The sequence below is a fragment of the Hyaena hyaena genome, unplaced genomic scaffold (genome assembly GCF_003009895.1).
Source record: "Hyaena hyaena isolate Hyena2069 unplaced genomic scaffold, ASM300989v1 scaffold_70, whole genome shotgun sequence".
NCBI lineage: Eukaryota > Metazoa > Chordata > Mammalia > Carnivora > Hyaenidae > Hyaena > Hyaena hyaena.
Genome location: NW_024080701.1, coordinates 1,849,256 through 1,872,946, shown reverse-complemented (window position 1 = coordinate 1,872,946; position 23,691 = coordinate 1,849,256). Strand labels below are relative to the sequence as shown.

The window sequence follows — 23,691 nt, the reverse complement described above, 5'->3', positions numbered from 1 at the left end:
TGCTAAAATCTTTATGGCACAAATATACTCTGAAAATTGCTACTTTAAGCAAAATAAGCAACTGTAGTGATATGACATGAGGGACAGGGTGCTTTTGTGATGCCTCACATTACTGTAGTCAGCCACCTCTGTCTTCAGAGAGAAGAGCTGAGCTTTTCCACAGGAAAGAAAGGCTTTCCAACCCAACTATTCACAGGCCTTCCTTTCCCCCATCCCTTTACATCCTTCTCCAATCTCATGATATAGATTAAAAAAAATAATAAATTACAGGATTTTCTGAAAGGAAAAAAAAGAGCTGAAATATTGATTTGCAGCAACACCGGTTATTTCTTTCCATAAATTGATTCTTGAAAATCAGAAGGTGTACATTTGGGGTACAAATATATACATATTGAAGGATTAATAAAAAGAGGCAATTCTGGCAAAAATAATAAATGGCCAAGTCATTTGCCATCTTCCCTGATTGTCTGTGGCTGACTAGACAAATTCATCCTCAAATAGCACCTTCTTCAGATCTTGGTCCAATTATTCTCTGAAGTGTTTTATTTTTAGAATTAGAGAACTGCATTGAGCATGTGTGCTCTGCGGGGATAGGAGCGGTGTCATCTGAGGAATCACTCATCCAATCTGTTCATGAGGACAAGAGGGTCTAGAAGTGGTGCAGTGGCCCATGCAGTCGTCCAGGCCTCTGTGCCCAGTCAGCTCTCCACAGTACCAGTGAGGGTTCTAGTCGGAAGTTGATTAGCAAACAGAACTTTCATTATTGCTACTTGTTAATATCTGCTAAGGTTTGTTGTAGATCTCTTTTATCAGTGTAAGAAAGCTCCCTTCTATTTGTTTTTATAAGTTTTTTTATTAAGATGGAAAGCTTCACAAATGTGCGTGTCATCCTTGCACAGGGGCCATGCTAATCTTCTCTGTCTTGTTTCAATTTTATTATATGTGCTGCCGATGGGAGAACGTCTTAAGATTTAAAAAAACAAAACAAAACAGGAATGGGGTGCCTGACTGGCTTAGTCAGTTGAGTGTCTGACTCTCAGTTTCAACTCTTGATTTAGGCTCAGGTCATGATCCCAGAGTCCTGAGATAGAGTCTTGCATTGGACTCCACACGGAGTGTGAAGCCTGCTTGGGATTCTCTTGTCTCTCCCTCTGTCCCTCTCCCCTGCTTGCACCGTCTCTCTCCAAAATTTAAAAAAAAAAAAAAAAAAAAGAGGGTGCCTGGGTATCTCAAGTCAGTTAAGTGTCCGACTCCTAATTTCAGCTCAGGTCATGATCTCATAGTTTTTGAGACTGAGTACTGCACTGGGCTCTGTGCTGACAGCATAGAGCCTGCTTAGAATTCTCTCTCTCCCCCTCCCATGCATGTGTGCCCTCTCTCTTTCAAAATAAATAAATAAACTTTAAAATAAAAAAAGAAAGGCTTTAGGGTGCCTGGGTGGCTCAGATGGTTAAGAGTCCAACTTCAGCTCGGGTCATGATCTCACAGTTCGTGAGTTTGAGACCCACGTTGGGCTCTTTGCTAACGACTTGAGGCTGGAGCCTGCTTTGGATTCTGTGTCTCCCCCTCTCTTTGCCCCTCCCTGGATGGCGCTCTCTCCCTCTCTCTCAAAAATAAACTTCAAAAAAAAAAAAAAAAAAAAAAGGAGGGGCGCCTGGGTGGCTTAGTCGGTTAAGCGTCCGACTTTCGCTTAGGTCATGATCTCGCGGTTTGTGGGTTCGAGCCCCGTGTCGGGCTCTGTGCTGACTGCCAGCTCAGAGCCTGGAGCCTGTTTCAGTCTGTGACTCCCTCTCTCTCTGACCCTCCCCAACTCACGCTGTCTCTCTCTCTCCTAGAAATAAATAAAACATTAAAAAAAAAAAATTAAAAAAAAAAGGTTAAAAAAAATCATGAATGGATGATGAATTTTATGAAATGCTTTTATTCTGTGGAAAACACCAGATTTTCTTCTTTAATCTGTTAATCTTGTAAAGTATACTGATTAATTTACTAATTAAAAATTTTTTTTAATGTTTATTTACTTTTGAGAGAGACAGAGACAAAGATAGAGTGCAAGCAGGGGAAGGTGCAGAGAGAGAGACACACACAGAATCTGAAGCAGGCTCCTGGCTCTGAGCGGTCAGCACAAAGCCTGATGCGGGGGCTGAACTCACAAACTGAGAGATCATGACCTGAGCCAAAGTCAGATATTTAACCAACTGGGCCAACCAGGCACCGCTTTTAATTTCCTAATTTTAAGCTAACTTTGAATTCCTGATATAAACCCACCTTGGACAGAATCCAGTATCCTTTTTATACACTGCTGGATTCAATCTGTCAGTATTTTGTTTAGGATTTTTACATCTATGTGAATGAAAAAGACTGCTGTAATTTTCTTTTCTTTTCTTTAAAGTTTATTTATTTTGAGAGAGAGAGTGTGTATGAGTGGGGGAAGGGCAGACAGGGAGAAAGAGAATCCCAAACAGGCTCCGTCCTGTCAGCATAGAGCCTGACATGTAGCTTAAACTCCTGAACCACAAGTCCATGACCTGAGCTGAAATCAAAAGTCGTATGGTTAAGTGACTGAGCCACTCAGGTGCCCCTGTAATTTTCTTTTTTATGCAGTCGTTATTAGATTTTCACATCAAAGTTACACTTGCCTCATAAAATGAGTAGAGCATCTTTATTTCAGTATAATTGGTATACAATAAACTATACATACTTAAAACGTGCAATCTGTTAAGTTCTGACATATGTAGACACACATAAAACCACCACCATAATCAAGATAATGAACATATCCGTCATCACCAAAAGTTCAACCAGGACTTTTTATAAAAGTCACAGTCAGCCTTCCTTAGGATAAACTCACCACAAACTTTTACACATCCACCAGATAGTTAAGAGCTCCATGTCACCGGATATTTTAGACATGGAAGTGTCTAGGAAGGTGAAATTTGTTTTTTTCTCAGTTTGGTAACATCTTCATATCCGCTTCTTGCTAGGGTAAAACTAGTTCTCTGTCATCTTGATAGCTCATGAACACATTTGTCTTCAAGTCACTTTGGGCCTGAGGAACACTCTGATGGCACTGACTAGCATTCTGGCCATGTGCCACTCCCTGCCTCTGGCTTTTTTTTTTTTTTTTTTTTACAAATAGTTTATTGTCAAATTAGTTTCCACATAACACTCAGTGCTCATCCCCAAAGTGCCCTCCTCCATGCCCATCCCCCCTTCCCCCCCACATCCATCAGTCCTCAGTTTTTGTCAGCATTCAAGAGTCTCTCATGGTTTGCCTCTCTCCCTTTCCCCCACCATTTCCGCCCTTCTTCTCCCCCTTGTTCCTCCGTCAAGTTCCTCCTAATCCTCCTATACATGCAAACATATATTTGTCCTTCTCTGCCTGACTTATTTCGCTCAGCATAACATCAACCCACCACTCCAAAAAATCTTTCTGGCAGCTAGATCTGGGCCATAGGATGAAAACATTCAACTATAGAGTGACTGCCTTTTCTCCTCAGAACTCAGAAGCCCATAACTAGCAATTTTAAATAAGTGTTCTCATTGAAGAAAGATATCTCCATCTCAAATCAAAGAACATTAACACTGACCTGCAGATTGTTTTGAATTTTGTGTTCTGACATAGAAATATAGAAATACCTTGTGTTGGTCCTTAATCTGGCCTGAGTAATCTTCAAATTAGAAGACTTCTCAAGACACTGAATGAGTTCAGATTTATTTCAGGGTGAGTGGAAACCATTTTACTTTTTAGGTGGATCTAGAAATAGAGAAATCTCCTCATGGAAATTCCTAAATGTGTTAGCCTCCTAGCGTTCTTCAGACTCATTAAGTATTGAAGAAAAAAAAAGAAGACCTTTCTCCCCTCTAAATGTGTATTTAAGGAAGGAGGGAGAAGAAGAGGAGGGCAATGCTAAGTGGATGAAATGCTAGTCACTGCTAGTGCCAAGATAGGGAATTGTCCTCAGGAGCAACAAAGGACAGTGAGCAGGTGGGTCAGTGTACATATACCTGCCCAGCAACAGTTCTTTGACTCTTATGTCAAGGCCAAGGAGAGACGAGACAGCAGCATTTACCTAAGTGTCATCAAAATTATCTGGATGTCAATAAGCTGATGTGACAATAATTGAACTATCTGACTTAGACCATCTCACATAGTTTAGCTCTGCCGGTCAGCACCTAAAAGACACTTAGTTAGCTTTTAAATAGCAGAGACATCTGTCTTTGAGAACTCAATGAGCCATTTCAAGTTTCCCCATGTCATCTGGCTCTGTCTTATATTTAGGACAGGGTTCTGCACCAGCAGGTTACAAACAAATGCTTACTGAAAGAACAATTCCTGCCCAAAAGAATAGGCAGGCAGAAGCCCCAACAGCTGTCCGCATGCATGGCAGCTCTCCCACCTACCTGTAATAGCTCATCACGGGAAATCTTGTCATCTTTATCCAAATCATATAGTCGAAAAGCAACTGGTAGGGAAAAACAAGAAGTTACTGGAAATTCAGTAGTGTTTTGCCCCTTTTCAAGGAAGTAAATATGTCAAGGATACTAGACAGAAATCTGACAGGAAACTAATAGTTTTTTAAGAGAAGCAGACATTACTTCTAGAGCTTTTAAAGACAATGTAACATTTAAGAAACTGAAATGCATCTCATAACTGATGCCGTCCTAGCCTTGACAAAATATGCCCCTTCTTCAGGCAAATCAGAAAACTTAATAATAAAAAGAAACAATTGAGTGTCCTTTATCTTACCTTAGAATGTTTAAAAAACAAACAACCCATGGGGCGCCTGGGTGGCTCAGTCACTTGAGCATCCAACTTCGGCTCAGCTCATGATCTCACAGTTTGTGGGTTTGAGCCCCTCGTCGAGCTCTGTGCAGACAGCTCAGAGCCTGGAGCCTGCTTCCGATTCTGTGTCTCCCTCTCTCTGCCCCTCCCCTGCTCATGCTCTGTCTGTCCGTCTCTCTCTCTCTCTCAAAAATAAACATTAAAAATATTTTAAAAAGAGGGGCGCCTGGGTGGCTTAGTCGGTTAAGCGTCCGACTTTCGCTTAGGTCATGATCTCACGGTTCATGGGTTCGAGCCCCGCGTCGGGCTCTGTGCTGACTGCCAGCTCGGAGCCTGGAGCCTGTTTCAGTCTGTGACTCCCTCTCTCTCTGACCCTCCCCTGCTCACGCTGTCTCTCTCTCTCTCTCCTAGAAATAAATAAAAAAAAAACATTAAAAAAAAAATATTTTAAAAAGAATAACAAAAAAAAAACCAAACAAGCCCCTAAGTGGTTCTATACATGAGGCCATCTCACAAAACCCATCATGTCTACCGTGCGCCGCTCACAGCAAGCCAGACTTAGGTGCCACGCAGGCAGAGGAGCTGACTACACAAAGCAGTGCTCTGGGAAAATGGCCACTTAAGGAAATTTGTGCCAAATTTCAAGTAAGTGTTTTCCATGTTGCAGCCCTGAAAATAAGGAACTTCAGTTTCAAATAAAAATGTTAAGAATTTGATGATCTCCTGGCTTTACCATGTTTCTCTCCCATTAATAATAAATACGTTTTCTGGAAACTAGGATATGTAAGAGAGAATTCATGCTGGATGATTTTACTGGCACTATGAAAATTCATCACAATGAGGAGGTGACTGACTGCCTTGTAATTATAGCTGAATGCAGTGTGGTTTTGAGGCTTTGATTCACTTAGAGTACACCACTGAAATTTTTTGTTTTTGGTAGGGTGCTGTGAACACTAAAAAGCCAAACTACTGCTCTAATTATTAAGATACAGATTTTACCTTGTCTTCAGCAGCTCATGATCTAGTAGAGGAGAGCAACACACACTACTCACTCCACTACACTTGTAGTGTTATCATACATATGAAATGACGGGGAACAAAAAGTATGGTACATATGCCTTTCTGGTTCAGTAACATTTTTTTTTTTTTTTTTTTTTTTTTTATTCCTGAGAGAGAGAGACAGCATGAGCAGGGGAGGGTCAGAGAGAGAGGGAGACACAGAATCTGAAGCAGACTCCAGGCTCTGAGCTAGCTGTCAGCACAGAGCCCAACATGGGGCTCGAATCCACGAACCATGAGATCATGACTTGAGCTGAAGTCAGACGCTTAACCGACTGAGCCACCCAGGCGCCCCTGGTTCAGTAACATTTAAACACAGTCCTAAAAAACAAACAAATCTGATGATAGGTGGCACTCTAGGCAGAATTCACACTAGGTACAAAGGCATGAGAACATGGATGAATATCTACAAATTTAAACATCAACCCTCCTCCACCCCCTAACCCCTACAGCTGCCAAAAGGGAGGTGAGTCCACTAAACGTTAAAGTAAAAATTTTAGAAAAATCGAACTTACTCGTTGTAAGGTACATATTAGAATTCTAGAGGGGGAGGGGCACCTGGCTGGCTCAGTCAAGAGAGCATGCGACTGTTGATCTCAGGATTGTGAGTTCAAGCCCTAGGTTAGGTGTAGACATAACTGAAATAAATAAACTTTAAATAAATTCTAGAGGGGGAAACTACTGGGAGAAACTTTCTCTGATGTGTGTTCTCTTTAATTTGGTTAGTTGATTAACTATCTTTACCAAATTTGAAAGTTTATATGTTTAGAGAAGGTTTCTATTTTTTTAATTAAAAAATTTGTTTTTAATGTTTATTTATTTATTTGAGAGAGAGAGACAGAGTGTAAGCAGGGGAAGGGGAGCGAGACAAGGAGACATAGAATCTGAAGCAGGATCCAGAGCACAGAGCCCAACATGGGGCTTGAACTCGTGAACCATGAGATCATGACCTGAGCCAAAGTTGGCTACCTAACCAACTGAGCCACACAGGCACCTCATGGAGGTTTCAATTCCAAAGGAAAGGAGACAAAGATGATTAGTATTCCTAAAGGAATATCTATATAATATATATAGTTCACCCCAAAGTGAACACACACACACCCCTCTACATACTGTCAAGTTTTTAAAATACATCGAATGTGTTATCTCCTAAGCAATCTTCAGGATGATTTCAGAATGGAAATCTATGTATAACCCATACATAGTTATGCTATTAACACTTAAATAAGCGTTTTTGAATTTTGTAAAACATTTTTTTGTTTCTTTTTTAAAACAATCATTTATTTTTGTTTTTTTAAAAGTAATCTCTATGCCCAATGTGGAGTTCCAACTGATGACCCAGAGATCAAGAGTTGCATGTTCTACTGAATGAGCCAGCCAGAATTTTTAAATCAAGTACTTGTTATAAACATATCCCTTTTGGGGTGCCTGGGTGGCTCAGCCAGTTGAGCATCCAGCTTTGGTTCAGGTCATGATCTTATGGTTTGTTGAGTTTAAGCCTGGCATTGGGCTCGCTGCTATCAGCGCAAACCCACAGCAGCACAAACCCGTTTCAGATCCTCTCTCCCCCTCTCTACCTTTCTCCTGCTAGTGCTCTCTCTCTCTGCCCCTCCCTGCTTATGCCCTCCCTCCCTCTCTCAAAAATAAATAATCATTAAAAAAAAACAAACCAAAAAACTCACCAGCCACCCCTTTCTACCAAGGCATTTACAGAAGCCTGAACTGTCAATCCTTAAAACCTAGCTGTCAAGGACTGAATGTTCCTATCTCCCCAGTCCCCACCAAAATTCCTATGCTGAAACCCTCAATCCTCAACGTGATGCTATTAGGAGGTGGGGCCTTTTGGAGCTAATTAGGGTTAGATAGGTCACAAGGCTGAGGCCCTTGTGATGGAATTAATGCCCTTATAAAAAGAGGAGACAGGAAATTTCTCCTCTTAGCCTCCACCTCCCTCCCCATGTGAAGATAGGGCAAGAAAAAGGGGGGCTCTTCTGGGTGACCAGGACACTTGCCAAAGAACCTGACTAAGCTGACCTCTTGTTCTCAGACTTCTTGTCTCCAGAAATGTTGAGAAATGTCTGGTTAAGCCACCTGGTCTATAGTATTCTATTACAGTAGTCTGAGCAGACTAAGACATCAGCAGAGAGGCAAATGCAGATATTACCGGATGGGACCTTTTAGAAAAAAAAATGCAGCAATAGTAGTTATTTCTTAACTGACTTAGATTCAGATAAGGCACTTCTGGCCTTGAACCAGCAAACACATTTTTCCCAGAATAACAAATGGTCAAATGTGCAAATGACCAAGTCATTTTGTTAATATTGCTCTATTTTCTCTTCTCATCCATCTCTCTCTCTCTTTTAATTAAGTAGGTTTCATACCCAGCGCAGAGCCCAACACGGCCTGAACTCGCGACCCTGAGATCAAGACTCAGGACTTAATTTAACTGACTGAGCCACCCAGGTGCCCTTCCTCTTCTCATCTCTCTTATCTCCCTATTCTTGGTCCTGTGATTTGGATTCCCCTAATCCTGAGCTGTCCATGGCTTTAATCCAGTTCCACAGCTTTAAATGCTTTCTGTTGCTCATGATTCCCAAATGTGCAACTCCAGCTTCAACCTTTCCTCTGAGCTCCTGACATGGATGTCAAAGCAAGATGGTGGGGTGCCTAGGTGGCTCAGTTAGTTAAGCACAAGACTCAATTTTAGCTCAGCTCGTGATCTCACTGTTCATGAGTTCAAGTCCCATGTCAGCCTCTTTGCTGATAGCGTAAAGCCTGCTTAGGATTCTCTCTCTCTCTCTCTCTCTCTCTCTCTCTGCCCCTTTCCCACTTCTTAAAATAAATAAATAAACTTAAAAAAAGACACTTTAAACAGTGTTGGGCACACAGTAGGAGCTCAATAAATGTCACCTCCCTACTACTACCTTTCTGGCCTCCTTTCACACCACCCACTTCTTTCTTGGTACATCTGCTTTGTTCTCTGAACATATCAAGTACTCATGTACCCTAGTAGTTCCCTGTGCCTAGAGCTGTCTTCTGTTCCTTCCATGGTTGGCTCATTCTAGGCTCAGAGAGGCTTTCACTCACCACTCCTTGATAGGCAGTGACATTCCCTATCACTTTCTTATCTCACCTTATTCATTTCCTTCACAGAACTTGCCACAGTCATAAAGTTTATTTTCCATACAGTCTGATGCCCTTATGAGACCATAAGTTCTATGAAAGCAAAGATCTTATCTGATTTATACATCATTGTATCATGGACCTAACTTAGTACCTGGCATATAGCACTTGCTCAAACACTTGCTTAATGAAAGATCAAATGATGGGGCGCCTGGGTGGCTTAGTCGGTTAAGCATCCGGCTTTCGCTTGGGTCACGACCTCGCGGTTCGTGGGTTCGAGCCCCGCGTCGGGCTCTGTGCTGACTGCCAGCTCAGAGCCTGGAGCCTGTTTCAATCTGTGACTCCCTCTCTCTCTGACCCTCCCCTGCTCACGCTGTCTCTCTCTCTCTCCTAGAAATAAATAAAAAACAATAAAAAAAAAAATTAAAAGAAAAAAGAAAGAAAGATCAAATGAATAATCTTAAGTCAAATCTTTACTTCTTAATCACGGATTCTTCTTTATTTATTTTAATGTTTTATTTTTGTGTGTGAGAGAGAGAGACACAGCATGAGCAGGCAGGCAGAGAGAGACACACAGAATCTGAAGCAGGTTCCAGGCTCTGAGCTGTCAGCACAGAGCCCAATGCAGGGCTTGAACCTAAGAACCATGAGATCATGACCTGAGCTGAAGTCATCTGACTTAACTGACTGAGCCACCCAGGTGCCTCTTTCTTCTTTTTTAAAAAAAGACTTTGGTAAAATATACATAAAATTTACTATTTTGACCCTTTTACAATGTACAGTTAAAGTACGTTCACACTGTTGTATGATCATCACCATTGTCTACTCCAGAATTTTTCATCTTCCTTACGGAACTCTGATTCATTAAACAGTTAACTTCCCATTTCCATTTCCCCCTTTCCCTAGCCTGACAACTTTTTCTCTATGACTTTGTCTACTCTAGGAACCTCACATAAGAAGAATGAAACAATATTTATCCTTTTGTCTGACTTTTTTTTTTTTTTGAGGCTGAATAATGTTTCACTGTATGTATATGATGCATTTTGTGTACCCTTTCATCTACTGATGAACATCTGGTTGCCTCCACCTTTTAGCTATTGCAAATATGCTGCTCACTATTTCTTCTTGGCCACTTTCCCTAATCCACTTTACTAATACTCTTCAGCATCCAAATAGCTTCATGTAGACAACTTACTTTCCACATCATTCATTATGAAATCACTAGGGGGCCGAGTGGCTCAGTCGGTTGAGTGTCCAATTTTGGTTCAGGTCATGATCTCACAATTCAGGAGTTCAAGCCCCGCATGGCCCTCCCTGCTATAAGTGCAGAGCCTGCTTTATATCCTCTGTTCCCCTCTCTTTGTGCCCCTTCCCCACTCACACTGTCTCTCTCAAAAATAAATAAATAAAACATTAAAAAATATAAATAATGGAAATTAAAAACTGAAATCTAATTTTAAGAAGACAATTTGAAGATCAACAAGGAGGCTTATAGACCTCTTCCCTACCTATCCTACCCTGGACCACCGTAAGGTGGGTTGCACGTTTCATGTAGGACATTATAACCTCACTGATCTGAAAAGAATATAGAGCATATAGAGCAACTAAGAACCATTCCTGGGAGACAAACAGACCAGTAGTACTATGTGTGCTTGGGACTGTGCCTTCATAGTTATAGTTCAGCCTTGGGGGTTGCCTCTGACATTCTTTGACTGCAGCATAAGAAAGAAGTAAGACAAAGCGTGCTTTCAGAGTTCCTATTTGGTGTAAAAGATGGATCATGATCAAACATGATTCCAGAAACTCATATTTTAAAGTGATACACCCCCTATTGAAGGGAAATGTGTCATAGAGGCAAATATATCGCTAGATGTACAATGCTCAGTCTATACCAGGAAGCACCATCTTGCTGCTTCCATAGCTTTGTGGAAAATTAAGAGAAAACCAAGATATAAACATAAGTAGACATCCAGGACTCTCCTGTAGCTTTGGTTTCATCAATCTAATTACATAAATATGATCTCAACAGATAGATTGCAACCAAATTTTTTTTTTTTTTAAAGTAGGCTCCATGCCCAGTATGTATCCCAGCACAGGGCTTGAACTCATGACCCTGAGATCAAGACCTGAAATGAAATCAAGAGTCGGACACTTAACTAACTGAGCCAGCCAGGTGCCTCAGGTTACAAATGAATTCAATTGGTTTTCAGCTTCCTGTAAAAGTTGGTCTGAAAGCCAAGATTAAAATAATGGTAAAATCTATGGATAACTTGCACAGCACATTGCTATTATTCTATCTCATCCTAAAGTTTGTCATTTCTGTGGCATTCAGACCCTCCTCTTTCCTAATGGACTCTCATTCACAGTTGTCTGTCTCGATCCCATCAGATGTGAACAGGGAAAACACAAAGCCTAGTTGTTTAAAAGCCATCATGTGACCATGAGGATCCATGCCTTTGGATGAAGGCGATCTTAAGGATAGCAAAGTAGAGCAATAGAAGAAACATAATCTACTCTGACACTTGCCTCTCCTGATTTGTAAAGTGAGGTAATACATTTAACTTACTGTCGAATCCAGATGAGTCAGCTAAAGGTATCCTACCTGATATACCAAGTAACTTCCAAATATGTTTGGAATGTTTTTCTTCAGGGTCAGTGTAAACTAATGTACTTAGACCATAGCAATTTATAAAGGAAATGAACTACACAGAAAGGACTCTATAGATGTGTTGCATAAAATATCTGGATCAAGCTATGGGAATCCAAAGCTAAACAAGTAATTTTTTAGCTTTAATTTTTTCTTTTCTTACTATTAGCTGCTTGCTGACTAAAAGGTCTATAATGCAGAAATTTTAAAAACACACAAGGAGTTTAATTTGCTTTACCTATAGTTTATCTACTTTTTTCTATTGTGGTAAAATACACATAGAATTTACCTGCTTAACCATTTTTAAGTATACAGTTCAGTGGCATTACATACATTCACACTGTTGTGATTATACATCACAGCCATTCATCCCTGTAACTCTCTTCATCTTGTAAAACTGAAACCCTATACCTTTATTATTTTATTAATGTTTATTTACTTTGAGAAAGAGAGAGAGAGAGAGAGAGAGAGACAGCGTGCGGGCAGGGGAGGGGCAGAGAGAGGGAGACAGAGGATTCGAACTGGGCCCTGCATTGACAGCAGAGAGCCTGATACAGGGCTCGAACTCACAAACCTGAACTGAAGTCGGACGCTTAACCAACTGAGCTACCCAGGTACCTCTATACCTTTTAACTCCCTATTCTTCCCTCCCCCTATCCCTGGCAACCACCACTATATTTCTGTCTTTATGATTTTGACTACCTCTAAGTACTCATATAAGTAGAATCATAAGTATCTGTCTTTTTGTTAGTGGCATAATGTCCTCAAAGTTCAGCAATGTTGTAGAATATTTCAATTTCCTTCCTTTTCCAGGCTGAACAATAATCCCTTGTATGTATATAGCACATTTTTGCTTATCCATTCATTCTTGGATGGACACTTGAGTTGTTTTCTCATTTTAGCTTTTGTGAATAATGCTGCTAAGAACATGACTGCCAGTACAACTCTCTCTCCATGACCTTGCCTTCAATTCTTTTGGATATATACCTGGGTGGAAGTGCTAAATCATATGTTGGTTCTATTTTTATTTTTTTGAGGAACTACCATACTGTTTCCACAGTGGCTATACCATTTTACATCCCTGCTAACAGTGTACAAAGGTTCTAATTCCTCTGCATCCTTGCCAATATTTTTATTTTCTGTTTTTGTTAGTAACCATCCTAGCAGGTATAACATAATTATTTCAATAGTTTTTGTTTGAACTTTTCTTATAATAGTGATGTTGAGCATCTTTTCATGTGTTTGTGGGCCATCCATAAAGCCTGATGTGAAGCTCGAACTCACGAACCATGAGATCATGACCTGAGCCAAAACCAAGTCAGTCACTTAAGCTGAGCCAGCCCCCAATTTCTCTATTTTTTTTAAAATGTGTATATTTACTTGTTTTGAGAGACAGAGAGATAACACAAGCAGGGAAGGGGCAGAGATAAAGACACAGAGAGAGAGAGTCACAGACAGAGAGAGTCACAGAGAGACAGAGAGAGAGAGAGAGAGAGAGAGAGAGAGAGAGAGAATCCCAAGCAAACTCCACTGATGTGTAGCTTGATCCAACAACCCTGGGATCATGACCTCAGCTGAAATCAAGAGTCAGACACTTAACTGAGCCATGCAGGGACGCTGCCATTTCTCTATTTTTAATTCTGTTACTTGTGCCTTTGATGCCATAGCTAAGAAATCATTGCCAAATGCAATGCCATGAAGATTTGGTCCTATGCTTTAAGAGTTTTATTGTTTTAGGCCTTACTTTTAGGTCCTTGACCCACTGTGATTTAACTGTTGTATATGGTATTAGGTAAGAGTCTAGCTTCAATCTTTTGCGTGTGGATATCCAGTTTTCTCAGCACCATTTGTTGAATAGCCCTGGGACTTCTGTCACAAATCAGTTGACCACATGTGTAAGTGTTTATTTCTGGGCTCTCTACTCTATCCCATTGATCTATAGGTCTATACTTATGCCAATACCACACTGTATTGATGACTATAGCTTTGTAGTAAGTTTTGAAATCAAGAAGTATGACCTCTAGTTTTGTTCTTTTTGAAGACTGTTTTGGCTATTCTGGATCTCTTGAGATTTTGTATGAATTTTAGGAAAGGTTTTTCTGTTTTTGCAAAAAAGTCAATGGGATTTTGATAGGGATTGTACTTTATCTGTATATGGCTTTGAGTATTAGATATTAAAACAGCTTTGTAGGGCAGCGTGGGTGGCTCGGTTGGTTAGGTGTCCGACTCTTAGTTTTGGTTCAGGTCATGATCTCATGGATTCATGGGTTCGAGCCCCATACCGTGCTCTGTGCTGGCAGCACAGAGCCTGCTTAGGATTCCCTCTCTCCCTCTCTCTCTACCCCTCCCCCATTTGTACTGTCTCTTTCTCAAAAAGAAGTAAACTTAAAAAAAATAAAGTGAAATAAAACAGCTTCGTAAAGAAAGAGAGGTGAATTTTCCTATTACACATTAAATAACATTAGGTCAAAGAACTATCCTAACTTGGAACCAGTGGCGAGCACAAACGACAAATTGGGGTAGCTGCAACAACTATAATGTGAAATAAAAACGTCGGGTTTCTCCTGGTGTCAGAGCCACAGGTCCCACTATTACTAGGGTGGCCTACTGCCAGCATTCATAAATAAAAGAAATACCAAATTTCAGGAGAGGCTGGGAGAAAAAGATACTCAATTTTTCCTTTCCACGTTCCTTTCCAGACTCCTCTGTCTGTGGACCCTGGGTGAAGAAAAAGCATTCTACAAGATGTTTCAACAAGAAAATTACCTGCTGTGAGGCAGCACTATTTATATGAGAATATCTCTTGCTAAAAATATTCTTCCTTCTTCTGAACTAAAATATCTCCATAAACTTCACTGCATAAATTTTTTCTACATGACAGACTTTCATATATTTGATGATAAATCTCTAACCCACAGTCTGTTTCTTCTGACTTTATGCCCAGTTCTTTCAAAATCTTCCTTACAGGAGGAAAGGGGAGTTTAATGGGTATAGAGTTTCAGATTTATTTACAAGATAAAAAAATTTCTGAGGTTCTATTTCACAACACCGTGAGCATTCTTAACACTACTGAACTTAAAAATGGTTAAGATGGGGGGGCGCCTAGGTGGCTCAGTCGGTTAAGCGTCCGACTTTGGCTCAGGTCATGATCTCACGGTTCGTGGTTTCGAGCCCTGTGTTGGGCTTTGTGCTGACAGCTCAGAGCCTGGAGCCTGTTTCAAATTGTGTCTCCCTGTCTCTCTGCCCCTCCTCAGCTTGGGCTCTGTCTCTCTCTGTCTCAAAATGAATGAATGAATGAATGAATGAATGAATGAATGAATGTTTAAAAAAAAGGTTAGGATGATAAATTTTATGTTGTTTTTTACAATAAACAAAAATCTTCCTTATGATAATGATTTAACAGCTTTCAGTGCTCTCAAACTTCTAGTTACTTTCTTATAAAAATGCTTTAGTATATCTCTGGGATCCAAAATGAAATGTGGTTCCTAAGATGTATTCTTTATAATCGAGCAGGATTACTATTATTCTCATTCTAAAGGATACTCTTCTGTCCTTATGGTCTAATGTTACATTACTTTGGGGTGAGGGTAAAAGTGATACAAGCCAGGCACAGTGTATACTGGCTTTACTTTAGATTTACCCTGTAGTTATTCTTCAAATATGCTGTTGGACCCAAGTACTCTCATATATCCCTGATTTTTAAAAAATTTTTTAATATTTATTTTTGAGAAAAAGACAGAATGCAAGCGGGGGAGGGGCAGAGAGAGAGGGAGACACAGAATCCATAGTAGGCTCCAGGCTCTGAGCTGTCAGCACACAGCCCAATGCAGAGCTTGAACCCACAGATCATGACCTGAGCCGAAATCTGATGCCCAACCAACCGAGCCATCCAGGCTCCCCATGTATATCCCTTAAAACATTCATTTTTATTAGATTTAGTCCAACTTATTTCAGGCTATAAGTATCTCTTTTGGTTCTGATTCTGTGGTATCTTGTATTTACTATGCCTCCAAGTTTATAGTCAACCAGAAACTTGATATATCATTTGCTTATTTCGGCTTCAATGAAAGTCAGTGATGAAAACAACAACAAAAAGAGAAGAGCCCTGCAGCAGACCACTGGGAACCTCTTTCTGATCTGACACACATTCCTACCTTTTGGGTATTCTAACCTACTGCTGCTCCACTGCATACAACAAAATACTGACAAGACTTTATTAAGTGTTTTTCTGAAATCTATTTTACATTAACAAATGTCATTAAAAAAATATACACAAAGAAGCACATGAATGTGTGTCCCTATTGTTTTTACCATTGTACTGTTGGCTGTTTCTTTCTTTTTTCTTTTTCTTTTTTTTATATTTTTATTTATTTCTGGGAGAGAGAGAGAGACAGCGTGAGCAGGGGAGGGTCAGAGAGAGAGGGAGATACAGACTTTTAAACAGGCTCTAGGCTCTGAGATGGCAGTCAGCACAGAGCCCGACGTGGGGCTCGAACCCATGAACCACGAGATCATGACCTAAGTGAAAGTCGGACGCTTAACCGACTAAGCCACCCAGGCGCCCCTCTTTCTTTCTTTTTTCTATTTACTTTTTATTTCGAAGGAGAAACTTACAGGAAGTTAGAAAAAAAGTACATAGGAAGTTCCCATATATTCTTCACCAGCCTTCCCTGGTGTTTAGTATCTTGCATAACTATAACATACTGTCAAAATCAAGAAATTGACAGTGGTACAATCCACAGAGCTCATTCAGATTTCACTGTGTGTGTGATTCTATGCAATTTTATCCACCTATGTAGTTTTGTGTAACCACTACCACACTGAAGATACAGAGCTGTTTGAAAGAGAGTCACAAATACAGAGTAAAAAATGGTAGGTGCCAGAAGGGAGGTGGGTAAAGAGATAAGCAAAACAGGTGAAAAAGTACAAGAAGTACAAACTTCTAGTTATAAAATAAATAAGTCACTGGGATATAAAGCACAACATAGGTAAAATTAACAGTAATAATTGTAATAACTTTGTGGTGACAGATGGTTCCCACACTTATTGTGGTGAGCATTTCACGATGGATATAAATATCAAATCACTATGTGGTATACCTAAAACTAATATATTGTTTGTCAACTATACTTTGAAAATTAATAAAAAAGATAGACAGCTCTTATGTTACACAGCCTCAAATGTTACATCCTGTTATTTAATATATAAAGAGGCAAATAAATAATCCTACATATTTGACTTTATTAATTCAAAACTATTCTGGGATAGTGTCAGTAGGATTCACAACACTGCCAAAGGAATTCATGACTTGAAAAAAGTATGGCCTGTGCTAGACAGGGAATTCAGGTAAAAGGTTTGTGTTACGTTTGATCACCTTTAAAGTCTCCTCTAATCCTGGATTAGAAAAGCAAGCATAGTTTCACAGAGAAGGTCTCTGAACTGTCTTCTCCTTGACCACGTTGCTCCATTCACGGATGCTGCCCCTCCCTGTGCAAACTGTTCCAATGGATGGGTGGCTCCCTGCATACACAGGGGCCCCCTGCATACTTGTAGCTAATGGGCAACAACCGAGTGTCTACTCTACCAGCTGAATTGGATGGTCACCGCAAGTCAGATATATCCACTGCCCTAAAACTATGCTATGTGGACTTAATTTAATAAAACTGTATAATTAATAAAAAGTGAAACATGTATGTGAAAAGTTATTGTTTTTATGAAAATTAGATTACTTCTGAAAGGCTCAAAATTAAGTTACTGGAAAAAAAGCCTGCTGCTAAACTAAGTGTGGTAGAGCAACTGTAAAAGATTAAGGAAAAAATGTAAACACCAGAAAGATTCTATTTTCAGAGTGCTTTACAAGTATCTTTAAATTCTCTTTCCACTTGAAAGAAACTACAACCAGAAACCCCAGACTATATACATTATGGATGTACTTTATACAAAAACGACACATGACTCCCATCTGCGGACTTTTACAAAAACAAAAAGTCTTAGTCTTTCATCAAAAGATTAGGCAGTGAACACGTTTTTGAATATTTTAAGGTAAAATAAAATGTTAAATCATGTATCCTCTTCTCTGATCCCATGCTATAGCTGGCCTACTCAATTACTGATCAAGCCCTGGTGTGACCACATTGAATAAGAAAATTTCTATTATGTTACTGCTAGAATCAGGCAAACATGTACTAAATATATGCTGAAACTTAAAACAATTTTTTTTAATATTTATTTTTGAAGGAGAGAAAGACAGAGCATGAGAAGGAGAGAGGCAGAGAGAGAGGGAGACACAGAATCCAAAGGAGGCTCCAGGCTCTGAGCTGTCAGCACAGAGCCATGATATCATGACCTGAGCTGAAGTTGGATGCCTAACCAACTGAGCCACCCAGGCACACCTCTGCTGAAATTCTTAAAACATTAAGACATAGGCTTTGTCTCAACTAGTATAAGTCTTGAAATGAGAAATTAGAATTCACTAACAAGCCTAAAGTATTCCATAAATTTGAGAACTTATTAGAGTTGTATTTTCTTCTATACTTTTTTGTTTATACTTAAGTTTTCTGCTCTTCAGTAAGGTACCTGATATTATGGTAAAGAAGAGCAGTACTTTACTATTTTAGTTCAAAAATCTTTCCTGTCCTATACAGCAAAATTAATTTCAGTGCTTCTGAAAGTCTACCTGAAATATCAAGACAGGAGTGAAGTTACAGTACTATAGCCAGGGAGATATAAGGCTGTAGCCCAAAGGCCACAAATTAAAAGTTTAAGTTTCAATGACACATATTTCTTTGTTCTTCTTCTTATTTTACTTTTATTTTTTAAAAATGTTTATTTGAGAGAGAGAGAGAGAATGAGCAGGGGAGAGGCAGAGAGAGAGGGAGACACAGAATCTGAAGCAGGCTCCAGGCTCTGAGCTGTCAGCACAGAGCCAGATGCGGGGCTCGAACTCACAAGCAAGATCATGACCTGAGTTGAAGTTAGACACTCAACCAACTGAGCCACCCAGGTGCCCCATCTTCTTTTTTTTAAAGTAATCTCTATGTCCAACATGGGGCTGGAACTCATGGACCCTAAGATCAAGAGTTACCCATCTACTGACTAAGCCGGCCAGGTGCCCTGCAGCTTTCAAATGTATGTCAATTTGGCATTATATTCTATGATTTATCTATATTAAAAGCCTTTTATTTTACTTTAAATCAATAAAATCCAATATATACTTGATGTACCCCATTTATTCTGTGGCTTCAAAGACCTCTCTGTATACCACTGTATACTTTTTTTTTTTTTAATGTTTTATTTATTTCTAAGAGAGAGAGAGACAGCATGAGCAGAGGTGGGTCAGAGAGAGAGGGAGACATAGAATCTGAAACAGGCTCCAGGCTCTGAGCTAGTTGTCAGCACATAGCCCGACGTGGGACTCGAACCCATGAACTGTGAGACCATGACCTGAGCTGAAGTCAGTCGCTTAACCGACTGAGCCACCCAGGCGCCCCACCACTGTATACTCTTGTAAGAGAATGCAGTGCAATACAATTTGAATTTCTGGAGAAGTGCTGTAAGGGATTGGGCAATACCATACATGAACCAACAAGGGCAGAGGGAAATCTAACAAGTATCCAAGGAAAGGAGGCAGGAGGCATGGGGACAAAAGTTAAATCTTGCGCTGTCTAGAAGCGCCTGGGTGGCTCAGTCTGTTAAACATCTGACTTCGGCTCAGGTCATGACCTCATGGCTTGTGGGTTCGAGCCCCGCGTTGGGTTCTATGCTGACAGCTCGGCCTTGAGCCTGCTTCAGATTCTGTGTCTCCCTCTCTTTCTCTGCCTCTTCCCTGTTCACGCTGTTTCCCTCTCTTTTCTCTCTCAAAAATAAACATTAAAAAAAAAAAAAAAAAAAAAAACACCTTGCACTGTCTTAAGTCAGCTGTCTACCCCTACTTAAGTCACAACTAGTATCCAACAAATTCTAAGATAGGCTGAGGACTGCCATTCTTCTTTACAGGTGGGGCTGGGTTTTATTCACTGTTGTTGCTCTAGCACTTACACATTGCCTGGCACATGGTATGGTAAACATTACATCAATTTTAAGGGTACTATCAGCAGCTAACTCTTACTGCCAGGCAGTATTTGAAGTACTTTATATATTACAACTCATTTAATCATTACAACAACCCTATGTGAAATCCCTTAACATCCCATTTTACAGAAAAGAAAACCAAGTCCCAAAGTTTTTAAGTCATTTGCTGAAATTCACATGGCCAAAAAGTGGTAGAGCTGGGATTCAAACCCAGTCAGTTTAATTCCAGGGTCTGAGCTCTTAATCACTAAACTCTTGTAAATGCTTGTTCAATGAATGAATGCATAAATACATGATTTGTTAAGAACTGAAAGCAAACATTTTAAGGCAGAAAACTAACTCCTTACAGTGCAGTTTGTTGCTTCGGCTATTGAGTGGTTCTGGTCCATTCACATCTTTGCTCTTTTCATTATCCTCAATGGGTCGAAAATGAGCCAAAGTCCTCATGAATCCACGGAAGTTTACCTGGTCCTCTCTGATTGGGAAATGGAACAAAAAGAATACCATGTCAAGCAGGGTAATTCTTTCCTATGTACTCAATATACTGGCAACAGTTTTAGCTAGAGTGGCCTTAAAGTCCACTTAACAAGGTCTCTCCCCATATGCATGATTCTTTAGGGTTCATAAAATACCTTTATTAAGCATCAACCCAACCTTGTGAGATAGGTATTATTTTTCCCATGTTAAAAATGATTAACCAGACTTAGAGAGGTAACAGGACTCAGCAGGGTCAGAGTCACCTATTGGAAGTTCCTTGTATCTCTTTTTCCAAAGAGGATTTCGAGTAGCACCAAGGCTACATGATCAAGCAAACCAGGACTTAAGCCCATGGCTTCAAACTTTACAGTGAGCAGCAGATTAGCCATGTCAACCCAATGACTCCCCAGCCACCTCTCATGTTTCCCCTGCAGTCACATACACCTATACTACATATTTTAAGGTTAAGACATATTATAGAAAAGCAGCTTTTAACATAAATATTTTGTTATAAAAGCAGTGAATACATTTTTGGAAATTTGGAGGGAAAACAGAAGGAAAAATACCACTCCTAGCTCTATCAATCAATTATAATCATCATTAATATATTTTCGTCCATTTATTTTTCTAAGCATTTTGGATGATTGTGTAACAAAACTGTATGTACACTCAATTTTCTATCCTGCTTTTGTAAACTTTTACACGTCTCCAATCAATATAAACACTTTGAAACATTTTAAATGCCTGCAAAATAATTGTGTTACTTTATCATGATTTTATTACCCCCTCATAATTGGACAGATTTTTTTTCCCCATTTCTCATGATTATAATGTTTGGAAGACTCATGTAAAAAGCTTTTCTAGTACTTACAATTAGAGAAACTTAATCATGCCACAGGTAAATCAGTAACCCTATGAGAAATAATTCTAGGGGCATCTGAGCCTAAATTATGGCTCAGTTGGTTGAGCACCCAACTTTGACTCAGGTCATGATATCACAGTTCTTGAGTTCAAGCCCTGCATTGGGCTGTCTGCTGTCAGTGCAGAGCTGGCTTCAGATCCTCCGTCCCCCTCTCTTTACCCCTCCAGCATGTGTGCTCTCTGTCAAAAATGAATGACCATTTAAAATAAACATATAAAAATAATCATCAAACTTTAATGAACTATTTTTTCATTCATTCATTCATTTATATTTTAGAGAGAGAAATGCACAAGCAGGGGAAGGGTAGAGGGAAAGGGGAGAAGGAACCTTGTCCAGGCTCCATGCTCAGCAGGGAGCCTGATGTAGGCCTGGATCCCATAACCCTGGGGTCATGACCTGAGCTGAAATCAAGAGTGGGACACTCAACCAACTGAGCCATGCAGTCACCCCTAATATTTTTTTTTTTTTACCCCTAATATTCTTTAATTAAAGGAGAATATCCAATGTGACATGTCTATTTATCTAAGGCAGTCATGGAAAGAATAGGTTGTCTGGTTCCTGAGTCTATCTAAAAGTAAATCCAACTCTCTTCTTGCCCCATTGAATAGTTGTCGTATGTCAAGTCTCTCAAGTGTAAGACAGAAACATGCACATCAGACTTGCTAAGCATGGAGTTCAAAAGCTAGCTCATGAGCTCACTGTACTCAAAAGAATGACTGTTAGTTTTTCAAGTTAGCTGTGTATTCCTAATGGAACAGTAGGTCATAAAAAACCTAAGATGTGACGAATCAAGCAATGTGGAGTAAGACTTGAGTTACACGTCAGAACAAACAGGTTAGTGAGTACATATATTATTGACATATGACAAGGTAAAGGGAAACTAAATACCAATGCTCCATTTTCAAATCTCATTAAGAAAAAAAAATTCCACTTCAAAAGAATAGACAGAGAAGAAACAAAAAACCCAGAAACCGAATCTCTGTATCTTATCAGAGCTAGAAGCTGAAGCTCAGCTTGTTAAGAGCTCAAGGGTGGAGCCCAGTGTGGGCCTCAGCTTCCTCATGTGCACCTGCCTACTGTCTCTAGTAGAATGTCACACAGGATGGCGGCCGATAATGTAGTCACAGCAAAGGTGGTCTGGCCTTATAAAACAGCTTCCCAAGAACCACTTCTTCAAATAATCAATGGTCACTATGGAACTCTGAAAAAATTGTTGAGGGGCGCCTGGGTGGCTTAGTCGGTTAAGCGTCCGACTTTCGCTTAGGTCATGATCTCGCGGTTCGTGGGTTCGAGCCCCGTGTCAGGCTCTGTGCTGACTGCCAGCTCCGAGCCTGGAGCCTGTTTCAGTCTATGACTCCCTCTCTCTCTGACCCTCCCCTGCTCACACTGTCTCTCTCTCTCCTAGAAATAAATTAAAAAAAAAATATATGAAAAAAAAATTGTTGGCAAAATGATTCTACTGGGCTTACTTTTCATTCCACAAAGTTTGGATACAAAGCATAGTTGTGAAAGTTATCTCTGGACAGGAAGGATCAAGGCTCTGCATGGGCTGAAGAAGAAGTGGAAAAAAATGCAAGAATTCAGCAAAAAAACCCACACCTGAAACAAACAGGGCAGTTCAGGGACAGAAAAAGGAGAAAATGAAGACAGGCAGGAGATTCATCAACATGAATCTGAAGAGAGCAGGTCTGTTTGATTCAATTCCTGTCTTCACATCAATAAGCTGTTAGTCTTTCCCCCTTCTGTCACTCAAATTTACTGAATGTCTAACTTCAGTTGCAAATTTCTTTGCTCTCAGTTCAGAGTTCTAAAATTTCCTCCCTGGATATTTTATCTAATAGTATCCTCACTGATGTTTTGTCTCATTATTAAGAAACTGCTAACCACTGAACCTGTTAAAGTCCTTTTGGGTCATACAGATAAGTCACAAGGAACCAGGAAGAAATTGTTAAAAGGATTACTTAATATAATAAGCTTTATTCAGAAAAAGTACCTAATCACATTGGTAAATATTTACCCAGTACTTTTGTGACAGTGTATTAGGTAGTGAAACATATCAAAAGCCATTAGACGAACCTAAATCTATTTGAAAAACTGTGTGTGGTGGAGAGGACTATATCCTTAGCCAATGTTGTAAAAGAAAAATAAAGGCTGTGAAAAATGTTCCACATTAAAGGAGGGCAAAAAGACATAACAAATGACTCAGACTGGATACTGTATTGGAGTGAGGGGGAAGTGCTATAAAGGATATACAAATTGGAATATGATTGATCTATTAGGATAAAATATGCAATGGGAGAAACAGGTGTAGATAGTCAAAGGGTACGACCTTCTAGTTATTAGATGAATAAGTTCTGGGGATGTAATGCATAGCATGGTGAGAACAGGTAACAATATTATACTGTATATTTCAAAGTTGGTAATAGAGTCGATTATAAAAGTTCTCTTAAACAAAAACAGTAACAATGTGAGGTGATAAATGGATGAACTAACCTCACTATGATAATCATTTATTTTTTTATATATATATGTATATGTATATATATATATAAAATCACTGTGCTGTATACCTTAAACTTATTCAATGTTTATAGGACACATATTTCA

The 23,691-nt window shown here is 39.7% G+C and overlaps 1 protein-coding gene and 1 non-coding gene across 2 annotated transcripts in view; both read right to left on the bottom strand.

The window, feature by feature from the left end:
- The window catches only part of CHP1 (calcineurin like EF-hand protein 1), a 50,434-nt gene that overhangs the window by 2,858 nt on the left and 23,885 nt on the right, over nucleotides 1-23,691 (bottom strand). Inside the window, exons 4-5 of the mRNA XM_039232865.1 lie at nucleotides 20,033-20,160; nucleotides 4,405-4,466 (exon numbers count right to left, since the gene is read on the bottom strand). Of these exons, the coding sequence (XP_039088796.1) occupies nucleotides 4,405-4,466; nucleotides 20,033-20,160 (190 nt within the window). The remainder of the gene's footprint in view (nucleotides 1-4,404; nucleotides 4,467-20,032; nucleotides 20,161-23,691) is intronic.
- Nucleotides 855-961, bottom strand: LOC120232312. Its single transcript, XR_005528538.1, has one exon. It is a non-coding gene; the product is annotated as a U6 spliceosomal RNA (small nuclear RNA).